We start from the raw sequence: 23,536 nt of genomic DNA on the forward strand, positions 1-23,536 counted from the left end.
TATGGACGCAATCCACCCAATTATTTTATCCAATAAGAAATAATAATTAAATAATAATAATAATACTAATTACTTGTTTTAAAAAATTGTAAAATGCAGCTATAAATAAAAAATACGTTTTTACTAAAAAAAAAATAAAACAAATGTAAGAGGTGGCGTAAACAAATCCATTTAAAAAAATCTTTTCGAGCCCTTAAAAAGGTACAGGTACGTATATATTTTTGTATTAAGCTCTTAGAATTTAAAAGTACAATGTTTAATGAAGATAGAGAGGTTATCTTACAAAGACTCCTTGGAATGTTGTTTAAAGCTAAATAATTATTCTTAACTTAACAGCGAACCTTCTTATATTCTTACAATTTTCGCTTAGGCCGATAAGCTCCCGTTTTCCCACGCTATATTCTCACTGATAAGACTTTGCCTCTTTCGTTTCAAGTTATAAGTTGCAGATATTGGAAAAAAATGTTTTAAATAAACACTGTTTAAATTGCCTTCCACCATGCTAGAGCAATTCTTCTTCTGTTTTAATTTGATATCAGTGTTTCGACCACAAGCCAAGGCTAAACCACGATGAAGTACCAATGATAACCTCTTATCACTCCTTTTCCTAAAAAAACACATGTCATTTAAAATTCGTGTTTTCTTTTCGCTAGCAACAACATACATTTTTAATTAATTTTTTTCCGATAAAAAAAAATTGATAAAAAAAAGTACGATTTCGAAATTGTAATAACGTATCTATGGAAATTTCTAAATATTTACATATGTATATGTCTGTCGTACAAAATTATCAGAAAACAATTATTAAAAAAATACCTTATTGTTACTTTAATCTTAAATAAAAAACTTGGGAACTTATTTTATAGTTCCTAATTAATATACAAAATATGCAAAACAAAAGACAAAGTAAAGCAAAGTTTCTTAAAAGGAGGACTTTTAAAACTTTTTATTATAAAAAAGAATTTTGAAGTTTTAAGTCATGACTACTCTTAAAGTTTTTGAAAAATACCCGCTAAGCAAAAGTAGCTCTCTTAAATCGAAATTCGCTCAGCTGAATAAAGAAATCCAATTGGAAGTGGCAGCGGTCGGCGGTGGATGAAATGGCTCCACCAATGGCGTTGCATGTCCACGTGCCACCTGCGCCACTCGGAAATCCCAGGCCAATCAGAATCGAGGGGCGTTGATTAGTGGCAAGGCAATTGCAGGAGCGAGCCAGAGAGTTCGCTTCTGCTTTGTTTATTTGTTGATATATAATAAATAAGTAATATCTATTTTTTTAATTTATTAAATATTATATGAAAATTGTATTTTCTCAATACCGGTTTTTTTTTCGAGCAGTAGAAAATTGAGAGATGGAGAGAGAAAGAGAGAGAGCAACTTAAGAGAGGCAAGTACGCCCCAATCGAAGAGAGCGCTGTTCCATTGGCTCGCGAAATCCAATTCGATTCTGAGCCGAGCTCTTCTCTGCTTTCATTCGTCTCGTGAAATTCAAGCCGCGCAGTCAAAAGTTAAAAGTTAGTTTCAGTAACGTTTTGGAGTACGACGCGCGAGCATTATTGTTTCCATTGTTTACGAAGATTATTAGTAAAAATATAAACACCTCGCCTTACCGCCCTTTCGTGTTGCTATTTTTTTTATTTTTTGCTTGAGGCCCTGAAACAAATACCCATAAAAACTAACAGTGTGTGTAAGTGAAAACCCAAATTACCCAAAAAGCGCGCCAAAAGTTTTGACTTTAAATAATAAAACGAATTTCACCATAAACTCAAGTTAAACAAAGGGAAACACATGTTCAACAGAAACTTAAACCTAAACCGAGTTAAATACGGTTTCTCAACAAACCAATTATAAACAAAAGTGCAATGAAGTTAAGAAAAAAAAGAAATATTAGAAAGTGCACATTACAAAAATGCTGTTAAATAAAAGTACAAGCATTTTTTTTAGAATATTAAATAAAACCGAAAAAAATTAAATTTCAAAATTTACATAATATAAAACTGCAGGACTAAAAAATATATTTTAAAAAATTACTAATGGAAGACTTATCTTCTTGATTATAAACACAGCTTACAAGTACATTAAATACAAACATAAATTTCTGTTCAAGTTCAGTTCTCAAAACATGTAATTTCATTTAAAGCCGAGCTCTTATAGCATCAACATTCTGAATGACTTTAAAGCACAGCTGAATAGAGAAATTGTTTATTAAAACAAACTTTGTTTAATAAAGACAAAGTTAAAGCGGTCTTTTTACATTCATTCTAAGAAAACGAATAAAATCTAAAACCTGAAAAGAAGGCCCGTCACATTAATTTCGGGAACCGAACGCCAAACATGAAACATTTTTATTCAGCCAAGTGAAGTGCAAACAATAACAATAACGAATCGAATCAAATAAACCCCAGAAATCATCTGGCACAGGCATGCTCGGAAACAACAAAATCAGCAAAATCAATGTTAATTTTTGTGACTAATTTACCAAAGTGTGAACTTAAGACCGCCAACAGGCGCCTCAAAATAGGCAGTATCCAGAAACTGCAGCATTTCGACTTTTCCCAGAATATGTTTACATTTTATTAAAAGTGGTCGCACGGCGTTTAAAAATACAATCTTAAGTCATTCAACCAGTTTGGATATGTTTGGATAAATCCAATGGACTTATTTAACAATACTTAACACACGAAGTACCTTCAAGTGCCTTAAATTGCCATTCAGCTCATTAATGTTTTAATATTTGATTAGTATTGTAAACTGTGTCTGATCAGTTTACAATGCTTCATTTTTGTTTTGCTAATCCTTTCAATTTTAAAATTACAAATTCTAGTTCTAATATTAAATTGTAGAATTTTTAATAATCTAGCGACCACCTTTTGTTTTAATTTTCAATGAAAATGTTAATTTTCTTATATCATAATTGTTAAATTTAAAAGAAACCAACCAAAATATCAATTGTTATGTTTTTTTTTCTGTGAATCGTTTAGAGATTAGAGTTTATTGATGAGTGAAAAAAGGACACCGCCACGTGGAGTGATAAGCGACCTGCTGCGACCCGCACACTGAGAGAAAAGCGGACGGGGAAGGGAGCGCCGTCGACGAATGCATTTGCATCTCCTGGTGGCAGCCAAGACGCCTCCATCTGAGCAAACGGGCGTTGGGGAGTCGGAGTTGCAATTGGACTTGGACTTGGGACTGGGATTGGGATCGGGATCGGGATCGATATCAGGTTCGGGACAAGGAGCAGCAGTACTATCCGGACTGGGATCTGGCCAGGAATCGGCAGCGGACCACTGCACCACTGTGGCGCCCGTCAGCGTCGCCGGTCCCGGCCGCCTGGGTCGCAGCATCAACGGCAGCGGCGGCAGCCACCACCACCACCACCTGCACCACCACTACGCCCCCTACCACGCCCACCACCCGTACCACCACCCGCACCACCACCCACCGTACGCCTATCCGCCGGCAGCGCCGCATCCGCCGGCCATGGTCACCTCGTCCTCCGCCTCGCCAACGGGCAACGGCTGGAGCAGCACCACCGGCGACTTCAAGGGCATCACGGCGGTGGCCACGGCCACGGGAGGGGTGGTGGAGCCACCCAGGGAGCCACTGCCTCCACGGGCGCCACCGCCGCCGAGGTGCTGGCCGTTTCCAGTAGTGCCAGCGTGGGCAGCAGTTCGCCCACAGGGGGCGCCAGTAATGGTACCGCCCACAGTGGTCACAGCGGACACACCGGCGGCCACAGCAGTAGCACCGCCAGCAATTGCAACAACAACAATGGTGCCAGCAACAGCAACAACAACAATAATAATAACAACAACAACAACAATGCCGTTCACCAGGATCTACTGTGGATGGAGCGATTGGTCCTCAAGCGACAGCAGGAACATCCCGGGGAACTGGGTGAGTTGCATTCCGGAGGATATCACAGGATAACTAATACAACTAGGATCTTCAAAAGTTTTATTTTTTATTTTTTTTATATATATGTAGTCCTATTTTATATAGAGATTAACCAAATTGGATCGTTTGAATTCAGCTAGAGTGCACATAAATACTATAAAAAAAAGTTAATGTAAATGGATTTCAGACATACAAATCATTAACTTAGATGAATCATTTTGTTATATGCTCTCTCACATTTGAAGAAGAATTCCAGTATCCTTTTTAAAGACTTCTCTAAGTTAAAAGCTTTCATATAGAACCTTGTCTTATTCCCAAATATAAAAGGCATACGATCCTATTTAATAAAACTCGAGGTTAAAGCTGTTGTCAACAAAATTGAGCATTATAGGCAGTCAATCTACCTAATAAATATTTTACTTCGAATCAAAAAATGATGTAAAGAAGAGGAAACAAAGTACTTTTACAAATATGCTGCAAAAAACACTGTCAAACTAATTCTAATCGAATTGGTATGGACATATGTCCATACTAATGTGCACTAACTACTAGAATTCATAAATTGTTAATTAGTTGGAAGTGCCAGATTTTTGCCCATGACTTACATATCCATCTTTCTACTGCAGAAAGACACTTTCGTTGCCTTGATACAAAATCAACACCTTTAGCTCGTGTCCAAGTCGAGACTGAGATCATCTGCTGGCTGCTCGATAACCCGATCCCCAAAGGTGAAGCGCACATTCTTTGCCACATCCTTGCACAATGCACTTCTGGGGCTTCCCCATCATCACGATCCACGATCCACGATCACCAGATTCGGCCTTATCGGATTCCAAGGGATGATGATGGTGATGATGATGACAGGCCGCGTCGGAATATGCGTAAATTGATATCAATAATTGTTATTGATATCAACGCACGAGTCGTTCCCCTTTTTTCCCCATTTTTTGTTGTCTTCTCAGTGCCCGTTGAACTTTCCTCCTCAGCGATGATATCAATGATATCAATGACCCAGAGCGAAAGCTGCTAATGAAATCTCAGCTCATCGCTCCCCATGTCGAAAGCCGAATCCGATCGGATAATTAGCCGGGGAACTGGTTCTGCATTTCTCCTCCCAGTGTCCTTTCATAACTTGTGCTCAATGAAGTCGGTTCTCCGGTTTTTAGGGGAAGTGAATGAGTCGCCTCGATATCGGATTGCAGCTCCCAGGACCTCGAAGTGGGTTTGTCAACACAGAATAGTGGGGCAATATTTTATAAAAGATGCCAGCTTAGATTTTTTAATGAAAATCCATGGGAAATATAATGTTAAATTCATTATTATCTAAAAAAGTATTATCAGTCAACAGATTACTTAACCCAAAAGATAGCTTTTTAGCACGGATCTTTGACAGTTCTTCCGCCATAGTTTAAACGCCAGTTTGACAAATGAAATTTAATGATTATCGCAATTAGGTTCGATATTTTGGACTATTTTGACGGCAGACAAAAGTGAATAAATCATTTATGTGGCCCGTCTCCACACTTTGCTCCACTTTCGACACGGGGTCAAATGTCAAATGTCAATCCGATAACCCCTTCCGGCTGACATTCCCCCGCTCATTAATTAATTATGCACCGCCGGATGGCGGACGTCGGTCGAAGGACACTGGACCCTATGATTGATATTTATGGAGCGAACGACACAAACTATAAATAATTGAATATTTTTACACAATTTGATGGCCCTGATGATGTGATTTTGATCAGAGGACCCCCTGGACTAATTAAGACCACCTTTCTCTCCTTTTTTGCAGTGCGCACGAGCAATCCGTACTTCCTGTGCTCCGCCCTGCCCGCCCATTGGCGCTCCAATAAGACGCTGCCGATGGCCTTCAAGGTCGTCGCACTGGCGGAGGTGGGCGACGGCACCTACGTCACCATCCGGGCGGGAAACGACGAGAACTGCTGCGCGGAGCTGCGCAACTGTACCGCCCAGATGAAGAACGACGTGGCCAAGTTCAACGATCTGCGGTTCGTGGGCCGCAGTGGTAGAGGTGAGTACCGAAAAAAGCACTTGGGAATTATAAGCTAGAGGGTTTGATGCGATAACTATTAATTATTATTAAAATATCTCTATTAGGGGCAAAATAATTTGGGAATGTCATGGTGAAAAAAATTACAGCTCGGGAATTCAGAATACAGATTGAAAACTACAAAATCAACTACAAATAGATAACATTTTTTCGTTAATTTAGAAATAAAAAAGAAGAACCAAACAAAAGGTTATGATAGAAAAGTAAAATTTAAATTTAAAAAAAAAATGAAGACCATCCTGAATTTGAGGCTCATTTAATAATTTCTAGCACATGCGAACGAACTTCTCAATTTAGCAATGCGGAAATTAGTGACTTCCTCAAGCAACGCAATCAGCATTTCCCTTGCCAACTGTCGATTATTAGGTGCCCGAATAATTCTTCCCACAATTTCCTATACTTTGCCCAAACGACGTGAAGCTGTAGGTTTATCCTTTGAAATTTGCCTCAAAGTACACAGTGATAAAAATTCAAGAGCTAACATATTAATTCAAGATTGATTGAGTCTCTTCAATAAACGTTGCCATATGCTTACAATATAATTGATTAGGATTTGTTTTGGAACTTTATTTAACTCCAGTTTATTGGTAATATATGTTTATAAATTATAAATAGTGTTAAAAATACATAGCTTTAAGACTGACATTGTGGTTGGTTGTTATAGTCTTTTTTTCCCCTGTGTATCCCCAAATCTTGGGAATGGATCGGAAGTGCATTGATTGAGTGACATGGCAGAAGTTCTGGGTCCCCGTCTCCAACTCCATCTCCATCTCCACATCCACCTTCATTCCGGGTGACTAATGTCTCCTGTGAAAAGGATCAATGGTACAGCAGTCGTCACATTAGGCTGCAGTTGGCGCTGGCCCCGGGGCAACATGCAACATGCAACACTCAATGTGCAACACGAGGTTCCCAGTTCGCAGTTCTCAGTTCTTGGTGCCCCGTTGCCCAGTTGCATATGGAAATGTGCTGGACGGGATCGGCTGAGTTGGGTGATCACGCAATGGCCGGTTCTTTGGGTCTGGTAATCGATTTGAACCCACAATTACTGCCGCATTGCAGGCGATATGTGTTGCATAGAATTGGCAGCAGCAGCAGCAGCAGCAGCAGTTGGCTAATTAGCTGCAACTGTTGCCGTCGCTGTCGCTTTCTGACCCTAAGTCAACCTATGGCCCACCACATCGGAACTAAACACCCCACCCCCCCTTCTCCCCTTGCAAATTGACGGCTCGTGCCGCAAAAGGGCCAAGAAAAAAAAAAAAAAAAGAAACACACAAAATAATTACAGCAACGGCAAAGGGCATGCAAATAACAAGCTAATGATGTAAGAACATAAACGCTGACCAAATTGTCAACGGCAGGCAGCAACAGTTCACTTCACTTAACGGCCACGCCCCCACGACCTCGCGACCCCACCGCCCACCGCCCACCGCCCCCACTGACCTTTGGTTGGGTATGAATCCGCGGACATCATGCAGCGATTTCTGATTAGATGACAAAGCGAATGAAAACAGATGGAAGTGAAACCATCAGCATATCAAGGGGGCACAAAATGCACACAGGGATTTGACCAAGGGAAAAATACCCTGTAAAACTGTATATAAAATATAAATATTAATATCGAAAAGTATATAAAGTATTCAAGTATATTAGACTTTAAAACCAAGGCTTTAATTAAACATACATAGATGAAAAAATCTTTAAGTTCAAAAGTTCAACTCCAAAGGGACTCTAAATTAGAACTGTTTTATATAGTTCAAAAAACACAATCCCATTCTTACGAAGCACATTCAATAGTTGTTAATACTTATCAGTCATATAAATAATACAAAAATAATAGGAAAATTAATTATATTTAATATATTTAATATCAAAAATCAGATAATGATATTAAAAATATTTATTTCAGATTTATATTTTCATTACTCAATTTAATTTAAGGGTATCAACTAGTACAATTCTGTTTGGCATTTCCCGCTCTTTTTTTATGCTGTTCAAATGAAGGGGAAGGGTGAGATGGTTGGTTGGGTGGACAATTGCTAGATTGAGTGGGTGGGGGCGTGGCAGCTTATCGCCTTTTTATCCTGGACATGGCATGCGTCGACATGTTTTTAATTTGCCCCTTAGTCCGCAGTCAAAACAAAATCTAAATGCGAATCGCCATCTGATTCGGACGTCCCCGAGTTCATTCTCATTGGGTCCGCTTAATTACCAACATCTAGAGAACGAGAACATCTACCGAACATCATCGACATCGACATTATAATCATCGTGTATCATATCAAAGGACTTGACTTTTGCCGGGCGATGGGATTAAAATGTGAAAACAAAGCAAATGAAGGACACGCGCCACCAGGAATTCATAAGTCGCATCAGGATTTGTTTTTGGGAAAGGGTTGCAAAGGGAAGCTGGCGGAGATGGCCGATAAACTTGAACAGGTCCCTGATCCGACTTAGTGGTCGGATGGACGGAAAGTGGTTTCCCGGGCGGAAAGGTTAATGGGATGAATATTTGGAATATTTGGACAACTGGGGCAAAGAGTTTGCCATCGGATTCGTTCACTTATTAATAGTTCTGCCATGAGTACAATTTAATTAAGCCACATTTTTCGAGTAGCTAATTTACAGACTCATCAAGGAAATTCTTTAATTTCAAAATATTTTTAAATTTAGTTGCAAAGTAATCTATCCCATTGCTATATTTTTTTCATTTAAAAATTCTACTATTATTCTAAAATATTTTTATACTTAGTTACAAAGGAATCTATCCCATTGCTATATTTTTTTCATTTAAAAATTCTACTATTATTCTAAACATTCCAAAAAGTGTTCGTTATGTTTATTTAAACATTTCAAATAGTATTTATAATGTTTATTTAGTGTCAATGTAAGTTTAAATGGATTTATAATATTCTTTTCTATTTACACAACATCTCGAAATAATGTTCCAAGAAACCTTCTTATTCACTCAGGTTCACACATCAAACAATTATCGTTTCAAGAATATTCATGCTCATGTATAAGCATATGAAATGCCTTATCAGGCTGGGAATTCAATGCTTTTTTCGGCCTATCAAGATCGCTAGTTCCCACATTAAGTTCCCAGCCGAAAAACTTGTGCAATTATTCAGTGGAATCTGATGTAACCCAAACGTACCATAAATACACATTAATAAGTCCACACATATGTTCATATACCAAGTGATATCGTTGCAGTGTTTATCGCTAGAAAGCTCGACTTTAGAGGTTCCCACAGAGGCGTGAAGCTACTTGCCTAGTCTTATCGCTTAGAATGGCGATGGCTCATGGATGTAAGGGGTTCCAGGGTTCCTGGGATATATATTTAGATGTGTATATATGCTCCATTTGCAGCAGATTACGATTGCCACTCACTGACTGTCCAAGTGCGTGAGCCGCTGGTCATTGTTCATTGATGATGACTAATTTGTAGGGATCCCTCCATCTCCAACTCCATCTCCCACTCCATCTCCATCTCCAAGTCCAACTCCATCTCCAATCCCATATCCAACTCCATCTCCATTATGACCATTATCGCTCCCATTTCGGGGTCTTTAGTGGGGGTTTTTGAGTTGTCCGAGATTTTACCATTGCCTTAAAGACAAAGGGGCAGCAACAGATATAATAATAACATTTTCCAATTACTCTAACGAACTTTTACATACGATGCTCCAGTTTTGTGGCCATTAAAAATTACCCCGAAAAGGAGCCAGGTCTATTTAACAGTTTCTTTCGGTGCGCAGCTTCTGCGGCACTTGATTAATTTGACTTCACCTCTCGATGGATCTTTCGGTTCGACTGTATAATACGAAATAAGTCAAACACGCATGGCCATAAGTTTTTGGGTTTTCGGGTTTTCGAGTGTAATGAAGACATTTCGAGACCTGGAGATTTTGTGGGTCGGGTCCAAAACGCTTTCTAACTGATGGCCATTCCAGTCGTTCGTGGTTTCGGTTAATGAACCCATCAAATCTTCAATTATCTTGGCTCGGCGGTCCTTCATTGTGTCTAGTTTGAAGATTCCATTGTAGCTTTGCTGCACTCCCATTACTTATGTATTATGTATACAATCCAAAAGGCAGGGGACTCATTTTTCGTTACACACCCTCTAAACTCTGATGTTGAAAAACTAAACAAAACATTCTAGTTTTTTGTTTTTTTCTTTTGCATATTTTAATAACAAAGATTATATAATTTCCTTATATTTAGGTCAAGTGAATCATTTCGATTATGCGTGACTTATTCATAATCATAATTTTAGAAAAAAAAATAGCTCATACATTATTAGTTGCTGTTTAGATGGCAAACTAATTAGGCATCAAACTCAAAATAAATTGGGAATATTAAGTATACATAATAATGATCATAAAATATTTAATTTTTTTTAAATAAAAATATAGTTTTGTTCTTTTTTTTATAAATCTAATCTACAATTGATGATTTGAGCAGTGAATATCCTAGATACATTTTAGTAAGTATTGTAATTTGGACTTTTTTATTAACTTCAGATACATTTTTACTTCTATATATTATATATGTTTGGCTTTGCAGTTTTAATTTAAAGTTAAATAAAATTTTAATATATTTATAATGGAAGGAAAGGAATTTTTTTATAAAATCTTTTACCAAATGCTCCAACTTATTTTTTACCATATACCTAATCTTTCGTTCCCCAAAGGATTCGCCATTCTGCTGATTCCTCTTTCAGCATTCAGTGTTCTTAATTAAAAGTTAAATGCATTTTCCATCAAGTAGGACTCGCTCCCAATGTCTGGTCAAATCTCCATCACCATCACCATCTCCATCACCACCCACCCATGTTTATGGAATCCTCGGTCAGTCGGAGATGGAAGATGAGTTTTTGGGTTTGGGGATGCGACTGAGGTTTCTGCGGTCAGCTTGGATGGTTCTCTGTCTCCGATTTTTGGACCTCATTCTGGCCCTGCAACAACAATGTCGCTTTTGTGAGTGTTTAATTATATGTGCATATACATATATGCATTTGCAGTTTCACTGGCCAGCCATTGAGACAGACAGACAGACAGACTGCTAAAATACCGAAATAAAAAACTTAAATTCATTTCACATTTCCCCAATCGATAAAAGCCGCTGATGCCTTTCAGTTTTATTTTGCAACCGCTGCAAACAGTGTCTAGTTTAATGGCCATAAATAGTGTAAACATTCGGTCAAGCCCAGAAAAAATTAACTCTTTCTGGCGACAATGTTGCCGTTCCCTAACCAAATTGGGGGCGGTGGCAGTGAAATAAGGGGCGTGGCCGGGCGGAAGACAGGTTGCAACATTTCCTCGTTTTATGTGCACTTCGAAAACGACTTTGGCGGCAGTCATTAAGGCGGGATAAACCAAATTTATGTCAAGAGTTCGAACAAATTGCACCGCCGGCGAACATGAATTTTGGGGGTTAATTCGAAGTCAGCGATACCCTGTATCAAAAAGAGTGGCTACAAATAAAATATAACAACACTTTAAAAAATACTAACATATTAATGTGAAATACGTAAGAATAACTGAATGTGTTATCCAATTAACAAAGACCGCAAGCCAACATTTACACTACAATAAAATAGTTTTTCTTGGGTAACCCAAGACCCTATAGGGTTCTACCCAATATATGCAACATCTGGATGTGTAGGGATGCCGTATACCAAAATTCACAATAATTGCTGAAAGGGTTACCGGGTTCACTCAGACCACAAGCTCACACTTTCGCCCAAAAGCCATAAGAAGTGCAGCCATTAAAGGGGTAGGAACGCAGCGCAGACACACGAACGAACGAATTGTGACGCGTGGTTCGCTGGCCTGGGTTTTTTGGGTTTTTGGTAGTTCCGACTGGCAAATTGATTCGGTAGCCCAGTGAGGTCGTCGCATAAATCCTCCGCCGACATTTACGACTCAATTTCCGCATTTGCAGCCGCCTCTAATGCCATGCCGCTTCTGATTTTTGCAGGGAAGAGCTTCACGCTGACCATCACGGTGGCCACGAGTCCGCCACAGGTGGCAACCTACGCCAAAGCCATCAAGGTGACCGTCGACGGACCCCGGGAGCCGCGCTCCAAGACAAGTAAGTGCCACAGATCGTATAATCCGCAAAATACTACCAAGGTCCTAGCAGTAAATTCAGCTTGCAACTTGTGAAATATAACTATCAATAGATACAAAAAGTGATACAAAATAAGATCCTTTTCAAAACAAAAAACTAATTCACCGTTTCCACGCTTTTATTTTATTTTATCCCAAAATAAACATTATTTTTAACGAATCAAAAAATTATTTAGGACTGCAACTAGTGATATATGCAAAAAAATAATAATTAACATAATGAATAAATTTGGAAAGGAAATAATTAGGAACAACAATAGTTCAAATATTATTTTCAAACTTTAGGTAACAACAAGCATGTATAATACCATCTGTAATCACCCTATTTTTATCCATGCTACACCCTTCTCAAATAAAGTATAATAGAACAAACATAAGTGGCTACATTGTTTTGCCAATTAGCAATTATCACTTGCCACAACTATGCGCAACAAAGAAAGAACAGGGAAAGTCGTGGAAAGGCGTCCCGCTGCGTTTTGGGTTTCGCATTGCAACATGTGTGCATGTCCGTGTCCGCTTTTCCCGCCGTAATGAGTAACCTTATTCCAGAGTCACTTGGCCAACACTTGGCCAACACTTGGCCAACACTTGGACAAGTGTTTAAGCCGGCCCAATAGTTAAGCCGATCCGCTCAATTGCCCATAATCGTCCTTAATCCCTAATCCCCATTTTCCAAGTCGAACAGACGCTCTATTTATACCACTCGACTTAAACGAAAAACAAAAGGGATAATATTTAACTTTATAATCATATCGAAATATCATGTCCTGGGGTGTCCAAGAAATCTCTTCCTATTAAATTCTATGCCAAAATCGAATATCGGTGTTATAGAAATTATGGTTAAACTACACATCCCAGATTTATTTCGTTTATTTTTGTTAATAAACAATATCAAATTACTAGGATAATATCAAGGAAAGTATTGTAAGATCAAAAGATTATTTCATTTTGAAACAAACTGCTTGGCAGGAATCCTAAGAAACTATCTATTTAATACAATTTAAAATAGTTTTACAAACAATCGTCAGTCATCGAATTTGTTTTCCGTGTGTTTTTTATCTGGGTTTTTTCTGGTCTTCTCCGCACTCGGGATCCTTTCTCCTCCTGTCGAGGATCGTGTGACACCCGATGAACGCCATTTTCCGATCTCTGAGTTCTGTCATTCGGGAAGGTGTTTGAAAAGTGCAGCCGGTTTTAACTGACTTCAAGAGGGAAGGAGGAGGGGGGGATGGGGGATGGGGGAAACGCTTCTGCTTCTTACGGTTTCTGAAAATTTTGCGGTTTGCAAAGAAAACCTTTTTTCTCTTTTTGTTTTGTTTTGCATCGAGTTTTTTATTTCGTGTAATGCATATATGAATTAATTTTTTCCTCTTGATATTTCGTTAATGCATTTTTAAGTCTTCCCTGCAGCGTTGGTCGCATGTAAGGTAACACTATATATATGCACATATATCGTTTAAGTATATAGAGTGAAGCTTGAGTTTACCTTGAGTTGAAATAAGGTTGAAATACTAAGGAGTACTGTGCAAAATGGAGTCACCTTTTAAGTTGTTCGGTTTTAAATACGAATCAAGGCAATTTAATGTTCGATGAGCATTATTTATTTAAACTGACCATATCGTTTTTAGTTAATGCTCAGCAATATTATTTAGATTTATGACTAAGTGAAAAAATCAATCCTGTTTAAATACCAGGGGTGATTAATGAAGTCATGAGAATGATAGGAATATGATAAGAGACTCGTATATTTCAGTATAGCCCTTCAATTTGCGATGTTAACAGTGTGAATGTTATTGAACATTTTAATTAAATATTTAAAAGATGAACTATGAGAAACATTGTTAAGCACTGTTACTTAACATTTCAATGTCAATGCTTTCTAACATTTGTATCTGATAATTCCATAATCGTAATTGTATTTATTAAATAGGTTGGTTTAAAATGGTATAGTAATCACTAAACACGCAGCTATATTTATTATTTTTCTAACATTTGTATCTGATAATTCCATAATTAAATTTTAACGATTAAAGAGGTTAGTTTAAAATGGTATAGTAATTACCAAAAATGCAGCTATATTTATTATTTTTGGCACATAAGTTAGATGCCTAGTTCAGAGTTAGTACTAATCTGCATACTAAAAGAGCCCCCTCCTTTCGTTTAACCCTCGACAGGTCCGACGGGTGGACCGCATTACCGCGCCCTGGGTCTTGGCCAGCGGCCCTACATCGACGGCTTCCCGACGAAGGCGTTCCAGGATCTGGAGACGCTGCGCCGCTCCGCCAAAGTGGCGGCGGTAACGACGGCAGCGGCAGCGGCCACGGCGGCAACGGCGGCCAATGCGGTGGCAGCGGCAGCAGCCGCGGTGGCGGTCACGCCCCCTGGCGTTGGTGGGGGCGGTGGAGCGGGGGCGTGGCCGGAGGAGCGGGCGCTGGACTGGTGCAGCAATTGAGCAGCAATTACTCATCGCCGAATAGTACAATCAACTCGGACTGCCAGGTCTACAAACCGAATGCACCGCACATCCAAGGTAAGTTCAAGCTGCACTGCTCAAAATTTATTTAACTTACCCCAAGAAATATTTACAATGCTTTCCTTATTTTTGTTGAAATTTTCAACATATATATGATTAAAAAGTGGGACAGCAAATATGGGTTTATTTCTTTAAAGAAAGTGATATTTAAATAGCTTTTATTGTTTTTATGTTCTTGATTTTCAACACAGTGTGAAAATATATTATTGAAATCTTTATAAAACAAGTAATTTATTGTATAAAAAAATATATTTTTGGTTTCCAACTACTAAACTTTAAACTTCTAGCAAAAGAACATAGTTGTTTAAGTTAGTAGCTTTCATTGCAGAAGTTAAATATATTTTATTTATTGAATAGTTGAGATGAATGTTAAGCAATGTTTGGTTTACCTGCCTGATGAAATATTGGTACATGGTATCCGCAATTTGGTTTCCCATTTTTTCTCAGTGCACCCTGCATCCCTCCCCTCCCCCCTCCGTTTGGTAACCCTTTCAATGAAGTTGTTAGCGATGAAAGCTGGCCACGCTTGGGAATTTATGTGTGATGTCTGTGCAGCTTCGTTGACTGGCACCAGGCTGCCTAAACGATTTAATTGAGTTAATCAACCTGCCATACACCGCAGCCCTCATCTTGATTTATTTTTGGTATTTTTATGGCTCGCTTTGTTTTTGGCAGTCGCTCGCTAATTTATTTATTTTCCCAAAGCTCGGCTTAAAAATAGTTCAGAGCCGTTGTCGCCGTCCTCAGACGGGCTAAATATAATATATATATAAATATATATATATAAAAAAAAGAATTGCCTTTGTATGTTTTTCTTCTGAATATAAACGGTGGATTCAGAAAGCGGGAAAACCCAAGATATGTATACTGAAATCATGTCATATTCCTTAATCATATGGTTATTTTAATACGGAAGAAAATTAAGTACTTTTAGTAATTAATTTATGAATAAATCGCAAAGTCAGTCATTTGTCATATTTTAAACATGTTCTTTAAAAGAGTGTGTAAATAATATATTTATAGTTATTAATAGTTCTTATCTTTATTTGTTATTAACAAATATTTAAATATGATCTGCCATAATTGGATATTCGAATATCTGAAAGATTAGAGAAACATTGAAATATTATCTAAACTTATACAAAAAATAGAAAACTATACAAACTATTCAACAAAATTGAAAACTTCGTTTTTTAAATTATATATGTATCTTATCATTATCTTTTGCCAACATAATTTTCAAAAAGCGACAAATTGTGTAAGTTAAATGTTCAGGAAATCTTTGTGGACTTGGATAATGAAATATGTATTTACTTGGCACCCGTCTCAAACCACATGACACGCCCCCAATTGGCAACCGCATGCGAGGGGTGCCGATCCTCCCCAGAATCACCCCTTTTCCCGATCCGAACTCATTTCGGCCGCTTCAGAGGCTTGGCCAAAAACAGCACGCGCTTGAACGCGGCTCTAACCAGTTCGCACCAAACCATCTGCAGCGATGTGAGCTATATATATATATATATGGTATATCTGCGATCTATTATCATGTTGGCTATTTTCGGGTTGCCATGAGCAGCCCTCGCAGACAATGGAAAAATTTCATTTGCAACTGAATTTGCTCTAAATGTTTGAGAAATATTCAATTGTTTTTTGCCAGGCCGTAAAATCTTATCAAAATTTGGCGTGTATCGAGGGAGGGGACGGGGGTGCTGCGGATTTTGGATATAGCAAGAGTAACTGGAACCGGGCACTGAGTCACGCATGATGAGTCACTGACCAGTGGCCAGTTTGGAACTAGACGAATCTGAGCCACAAGTCGCCGTGTTAAGCCCAGACTTAAGCATTTTGCTTATGCTAATTAATTTATAAATGTTTCTTTTTTCGCGCACACTCGCCAGTTGGGTCTCTTGATTGTGGTAAATGTCTGGCAATGTGGTTTCCTAAGAGGAGTCTTAATTAAATGTTGGGCATAAATATTTCAACTACATTTTTTGGATATATTATTATCATTTTCGAATACTAGTATACAGTAATTTGTCAATAAATTTATTTATTTCTAAGCTGATTAAGTTGTAATGTTACCATTTTAATCTATGTAAAGCAATTGCTTCGTTCTAATGATCCATATCTATATATTGTGTGGTTGTTTTAATGACATTTTCCATTTCCTACGGTATCAAAAGTCTCCACTCTCTCCTTTTTAATCGGGTTTTTAATTTTAGGGGGCGGGGGCAGTTGAAGTCGGCATTAACGCGTAAACGGATTGTCAATGGGGGAATGACACATCGTTGACTTGGTCGTCGTCTTTCAATTAGCCAAAAGCAAAAGCGGCCAACAGCAGCAACAATAATAGCAACAAATGCAATACGTTTTTGGTTTTTTTATTTTTTATATTTTTTTTTTCGAGACCTGGAACCGGAAATGCCCGAATCGAAGCGAGAAATCCATGTCGGAATCTCAATCTCAATCTGAATCGGAATCGGAATCGAAGCCTCTCTGGGGAAAAAACTCGAGGCGTTTTTGTTGTTGCTGTTAAGTCATAAATATTTAAATGTGGCGCTTAAGCTGTTAATTTACACAATATAAGGCAACAACAAAGGCAATCGGGCGGGAATTCAGCGGAAATCGTTGCAAAATTCAAAGAAATTGGGTTGAGATTATGGCAAAAAAAGAAAAGAACAACTGTTTATCAATATATCTGTAAGTTGGTGAAATAAGTGGAGCAGAGGATTTAAATGAAGGCTAGCAAAGTAGTTCCGCTCATAATGATAATTGATGATAAGTGACGGGATAGGCAAGAATGTATAAACTTATTCGGGGAACTAAAATCTTTGTGAAATTCTCAGGGAATAGGTCGATAAATAGTACAGAATTTAAAATGTAAGCCATGCGAATTTGGTATTCCCAATTTTATCATGCTTACTAAGTATTAGAATGTCAATCTCAACAAAGTAAATCCCATAATTAAGTGCAGAAAAACCCAAGATCCATTTTACGTTGAGTAATAATTTGCATAGGGCTTTAATAAAAGGTGGAACAGTTTTGAATTGCTTAATATTTTTGTATATGATACATTTATAGGTTTTAGTTTATAAATTTGATGAACTGCGATAGATTACTGTCTTAAAATTCATATCTACCATCCGTTAAAATTGACACTATCAAACGTATCCATTTGTAGTTGCAAAAATTAATAAAATTTTAAAGTTATTTAACTTGGGTTTTAAAAAAATAGTTTTAACTAATATCGAGGAATGGATTCGTTTTATAAACTAATTATAAATCATTACACTTATCCTCGTTTTTTGTCGTTTTAATTGTTTGTGGTTCAAACACCTGTGGATGTCGAGCATCCAGTATGCAGTAATCATTATTATTCTGCATCTCGGTGCATTTTGGCATCTGCTCCAAACTCAATTCCGAAACTCACGCCTTCGTGTTTGCCTTCATTAAACTGTAGGAAATATGCAAATTTGGCCCAAGAATCGTTGGGTTTTGGGGTTAGTTTGGTATTGGTAGTGGTAGTGGTATTGGTATAGGCAGTTTTTGTTGCGGGCTCCCCACTTTTGGCCACAAATCAATCCAAATGCGGTTGCGCAGCTGTTGCAGCTTCAGTTTTGCCCAGATGCAGGCTGCAAGATGCAGCCCTCAGTGGGTTAAAGGGTCTAAGGGGTCTTTAGGGGACCAGGGGGGGTTAAGAGTGACAACAATGTAACACATATTGAAATGGAATCTTTTTGGCCCATAAAACGGGGAGCCCACTTCGGTTGTGTTCGGTTTGGCTTTGGTTTTGCTTTTGGTATATACTTTTTATTATTTTCACTACCAATGGCCGCAGTCACTTCCCTGCTCATCGCCCCCTTTCGAAAAACCCAATCCCGAGACCCAAAAAACCACAAACTCACTTCCGTTTCGCATCGTTGTTGTTGTTAATGTACGAGTACTCGTTTCTTTCTTTTTTTTTTTTTTGCCGCCATTTTGCAGACCAAAAGAAGTAAAAAAGAGGGGAACACCTATAAAAAATGATGTAAAAAAACGAACTCCATTTACACCAATAAAAGCAACTACCACTACCACAACAACAACTTCAGCTACACGCACTTTAATTAAAATAACTTCAAGACTTGAAAGCTATCTGCTTTTACACTGACAGAAATTAACTTTATGGGACAAAAAAAAAGGCGATTATTAATGGGGAAAGTGTGCAAAAATGTCCTTCTCATTTTAATATATAAAATTTAGATATTTGGCATTCTCATAATGGGATAGAAAGGATATTATTGGGCATTAATAAATCTAGATAGCTGGTAGTTGTCTTACCAATATGATTCCCTCTTCTTATGTTCTGACCAATTTTTGGCCAGATTTTGCAGAAGCCACCACCTGCAGGCACTTGACTTATCCGCAAAGTTTGTGGTTTCTGTTCGGATGGACTGATCAGACTGCATCCGCTTTTTCCCCCCTCGTTAGCCTTTTTTTTGTTGTTGAGCGGATATATGGCCAAAATCGAAGATATCCGGTTGAAGCCGTGGGATCGATTGAAAGTGCAAGAAACTTGGTAATATCTGTAGAGTAAAAAACATGTGCGTTATAAGCTGGAATTTAAATATTTATATATCTCTTTTGAGCTTGCACATTTCTTCGTTTCTTGCTCACATTGCGTATACGCAATTTGAGGGAAACAAATTTCGCATAATTCCACGTGCCTGCTGAAAATTACAAGGTATGACCAATGGTTGTGACCCCCCGAATCCCCTTCACCTTTTTGCCCCCTTTTTCCCCGCCCCTGGACCCTCCGCCGACCCCTTCACTTTGCTAACTTGGCTTTCATCCTGTTCGTCTCGCTTCATTGCAACCTCATTTGCCTAAGTTTGCGGTGGTCCACCCTACCCAACCCCCCCTTCCCTACCCTCCACCCCATTCACCACCGCCCATGTCTTGGGCGTAATTTCAGCCCATGGTTGTTGCTGCAACGCAATTTGCGCCCTAATTGAAACATTAAAATGTGATAAGTGCCGGGTGAAAAGTTGCATGCAACTTGCAATTTTCCTACCTTTCATTAGTCGCCGCCCCTGTTTTCAAAGAGGGGCCAAAGGGGGGTTATTAAATGAGTAAGTGCGTAGTTGGCGTATGTTTCTCGAGTTTATTATTCATTATAGTGCGTAACTAAGTTCAGTAGAGACATAGATAAATACAATGACTCAATTAGTTACATTTTGTTTGTTGGTTCCTTTTTTAACGAATAACTTAACACACTTATTTGTTTGTACATAATTATAAAATTATATAAATCTCAATATGGTTAAATTTTTAATCGGTAAGTCAAAGCAAATTAGTTTATTCAAGTTTCATTAATAAATTAATAATAATTTTTTATGACTGTTAGTTTAGTTTTTCATGGCTTTAATCCCTTCTGTCAATTTTTGAAAATATTCCAATTAAATTAGATTATGAATTTTTGTATTCCTGCCAAGACCATTTCCTCAGAATATATTTAAAAGGGTTCTCTATTTTATTTTGCTACCTGGGAAAAAGATTTATGTTTCGTCAATTTAGCTTATGATGTTTTATTTTGCTAGCTATTTTTCTTTTATCGCTTCTAATGAATTTGATTAATTAGGCGACATTTTTGTCGCTGCTTTTTTGGGCAGCTGACACAGGGGCGTGGGTGGTGGCATTTGAGGAGGGGTGAGATATTGCGTAATTAATCAAAATATGCGAGATTCTGGGAATGGGGCTGCGATGTCCCGCTGGTTGCCTGGGAAACCCAGTTCCAACGTCTTGGAATTTTCTTTCGTCTTTTCGCTTAACCCATTGGCATGCACTGCAGTCGTCGTGGGGTTAAGAGGGGGAGTGGCTGATGGGCGGTGGGCGGTGGGGGATCGGCGATGGGTGGTGCTACACACATGCCTCCTTTTTCATGTTGCCATGCATATGAAATTATGTTTTCAATTATCCCTTCAGCCACGCCCACGTTTGCGACTGACAACTTGGCAAATTTCACTCGGGGGTTAATTGTGGGTGGGGAAATCAGGGGTTAATTGGGCCCCCAGCTGGCACTCATTTACCGGTTCTCTCTTACGCGTTCTATTTTCCATATATCGTTGCAATGCGTTCATGTTTTAAATTTAAATTTAGGCCTATAACTATTCTTACAGGCATCCGATTTCAAAACTTCATATTTCAAAATGATCGTAGTTTATTTTTTTGGGTCGATTTTTCGTCATTTTCAATGGTGTTACCCCTTTCCAAATTTGCGAAAAATGGGTTTGCAGAAAAGTGCCAAAAAACTGCACTTCTATGCTCATAACTTTTCTTACAGACATCCGATTTCAAAGTGGCATACCTCAAAATGATCGTGGTTTAATTATATAAAAATCTGCGTCCCCACTTAAATTTTTTTTTTGTGGCCAATATTTCCTTATTTTTAATGGTGTTACCCCTTTCCAAATTTGCGACAAATGGGTTTGCGGAAAAGTGCCAAAAAACTGCACTTCTATGCTCATAACTTTTCTTACAGACATCCGATTTCAAAGTGGCATACCTCAAAATGATCGTGGTTTAATTATAAAAAAATCTGCATCCCCACTTTAATTTTTTTTTTTTGGATGATTTTCCGTCATTTTTAATACCCCTTTCCAAATTTTCGAAAAAATTCCCTAAAAAAGTGTATTCAAAAGAATTTATTTTTACCATATTTTCCCCACTTAATGTCCTCATTTTCCCTTGATCTCTTCCAGGGCCCGATATGATGGGCGCCGGCGAGTGGACGGGATCTTCGAGTTCGGCGGCTGCCTACTACCACAGCCACGCCCACCATCCGCACGCCCACCACGCCCACGCGCACGCCCACCTGCAGCACCAGATGGCCCTGCCCCACCGCCACCACCGCCCGCTGCCGCCCCCGTTTCGGTGGGCGGCAATGGAGCCGCCATGGGCATGGGCATGGGTATGGGCATGAGCCACTACGGCGGGGGCTACGACTCGGCCAACTCGATGGAGGCGGGCCAGTATGCCGCCCACCTGCCGACGGTTCTGCCCGAGATGCACGGCCATGGATTCGCCGCCGATCCCTACCAGACAGCCGGCTACGGCGGCGGCAATTCGGGCGGAGGCAGTGCCTCCAAGTCGGAACTGGACTACGGTGGGGGCTACAATCAGGCGTGGTCGAATGGCTATCAGAACTATCAGTACGGCAGTTGTTTGGCCACCGCCCAGTACGGTCCCCAGGCGGCCCCGCCCCCACAGCCACCGCCCCCGCCGCCGGTGGTGCTGTGCCCGCAGCTCTACTCCACGGTCAACCAGAACCAGATCCACCTGCATCTGCACAGCAGCGAGAAGCTGGAGCAGTATCTGGGCACGGCCACCGGGGCGGAGCACCTGACCATTGGCTCGCTGACGGGCAGCAGTCGTTCCAGCATCGAGATTGGCCAGGATCAGTACCACCAGGCCCAGCAGGTGCACCACCCACTGCAGCAGCAGCAGCAGCAGCAGGTGCACCACCCACAGCAGGTGGAATCCGCGGTGGAAGTGGGTGGCGGAGGAGGAGGAGGTGGTGGGGAGTCCGCCCGGGAGGAGGACGTGGGCGATCTCACGCAGGTGTGGCGACCCTATTGACCCAATCGGATCACCCATCGGCCACCGGCACCACCCAACCACCACCCACTTCCGCTTGCCAACAGCACCACCACCACCACCCACCCACCGCTGCACCTGCACATCGAACTGAATTAGGAGAGCAGCAGGATCACCACAAGAACTGTACAATGTTTTTTTTTGTTTTTTTTTCATAGCTGATAACTTATATATATATTTAACTAACCCCAATACATATGAAAGGTGTACATAAAAGAATGAATACGTTTAAGATATAGACATAATATATGGTCAAGTGGACTTCACGAACTCGAACCTTGAACAATATTATTTCAAATATTTTTTGGTAATACTTTTTTGATAATACTTTTTGAGTAAACAGTAAAGAAACTTTTGAGAACTAAATGAATTAACAAAACCAGCATATTTTCTATCCTCACAGCTTATTGGTATTACATATTCCCTCCAGGGAATCGTTTTTTGTTTTTCCCCTTTTTCACTTTTTTTTATATGTCTATGGTACTTTTTTATAACTATTTGAATTGTAATTTTTATACGAAGCTAAAAATTTAATTGTCAGAAAACTCCTTATTTCAAACATTACGCATGTAATAATAGTAATTTATTTCTAAATCTACATTTCCACCTAAATTCGAGAGTTCGAGAAGCAGCATAATAACAAAATTCATAATAATAATACTAGTAAAAAATGTAAGCACATAATATCATCAGCTAAACCAACTGTAAATAATATAAAATTTAAAGTTAAGATTGAACGTAAAATACTGAATATGAAAATGATGTAACCACTAACACTAATCCTAGCGTAGAGAGCACCCAATCCCCTACAAACCGTAGAGAACCATTTTTTTTATTAGCCATAAGCCTAGAAAGATACTCGATAAAGCCGCACAATTATCTATAAATATATAAATACCTATGTATACATTTTTTTTCTGTTACTTTGTGTGTTTGAATCTGCCAAAGGATTCGAGATGAAAGTGAAAATCTGAGCGATGAAGAGAATACTATAAATAAAGTTATCGTATTTATTTAAATATGATTTATTTACTGAGTCAGAAATATAGGTAAAGGTAAGATATTGCTATATTAATGATTATTGTTATTATATAACTCCATCTTGTTAATAAGTACACTCAAATTTAAACTGCGAAATTCCGTTTTCCATTGAGACACCATTTTGCGAGGAAGGGAAAGACCTGTGCAGAAATATTTTGCTGACCACAAGCGAAATGCAGAAATGCCAGCAACAGCAGCGGATACTTAATTATGTGCATA

At 39.0% G+C, this 23,536-nt stretch overlaps 1 protein-coding gene across 1 annotated transcript; it reads left to right on the top strand.

Annotated features, from left to right (window-relative positions):
- The first annotated feature begins 1,506 nt into the window (after positions 1 to 1,506).
- Positions 1,507 to 23,243, top strand: LOC108050841 (protein lozenge). The gene is given in 9 exon segments (XM_017132720.2): positions 1,507 to 1,687; positions 2,982 to 3,577; positions 3,580 to 3,897; positions 5,693 to 5,932; positions 11,957 to 12,070; positions 14,283 to 14,504; positions 14,507 to 14,638; positions 21,382 to 21,513; positions 21,516 to 23,243. Coding segments are annotated over 8 exon segments (2,382 nt in total). The 5' UTR covers positions 1,507 to 1,687; positions 2,982 to 3,096; the 3' UTR covers positions 22,259 to 23,243.
- Positions 23,244 to 23,536: the final 293 nt, after the last annotated feature.

Source organism: Drosophila rhopaloa, unplaced genomic scaffold (genome assembly GCF_018152115.1).
Source record: "Drosophila rhopaloa isolate 14029-0021.01 unplaced genomic scaffold, ASM1815211v1 contig_3, whole genome shotgun sequence".
In the NCBI taxonomy this organism is placed as follows: domain Eukaryota; kingdom Metazoa; phylum Arthropoda; class Insecta; order Diptera; family Drosophilidae; genus Drosophila; species Drosophila rhopaloa.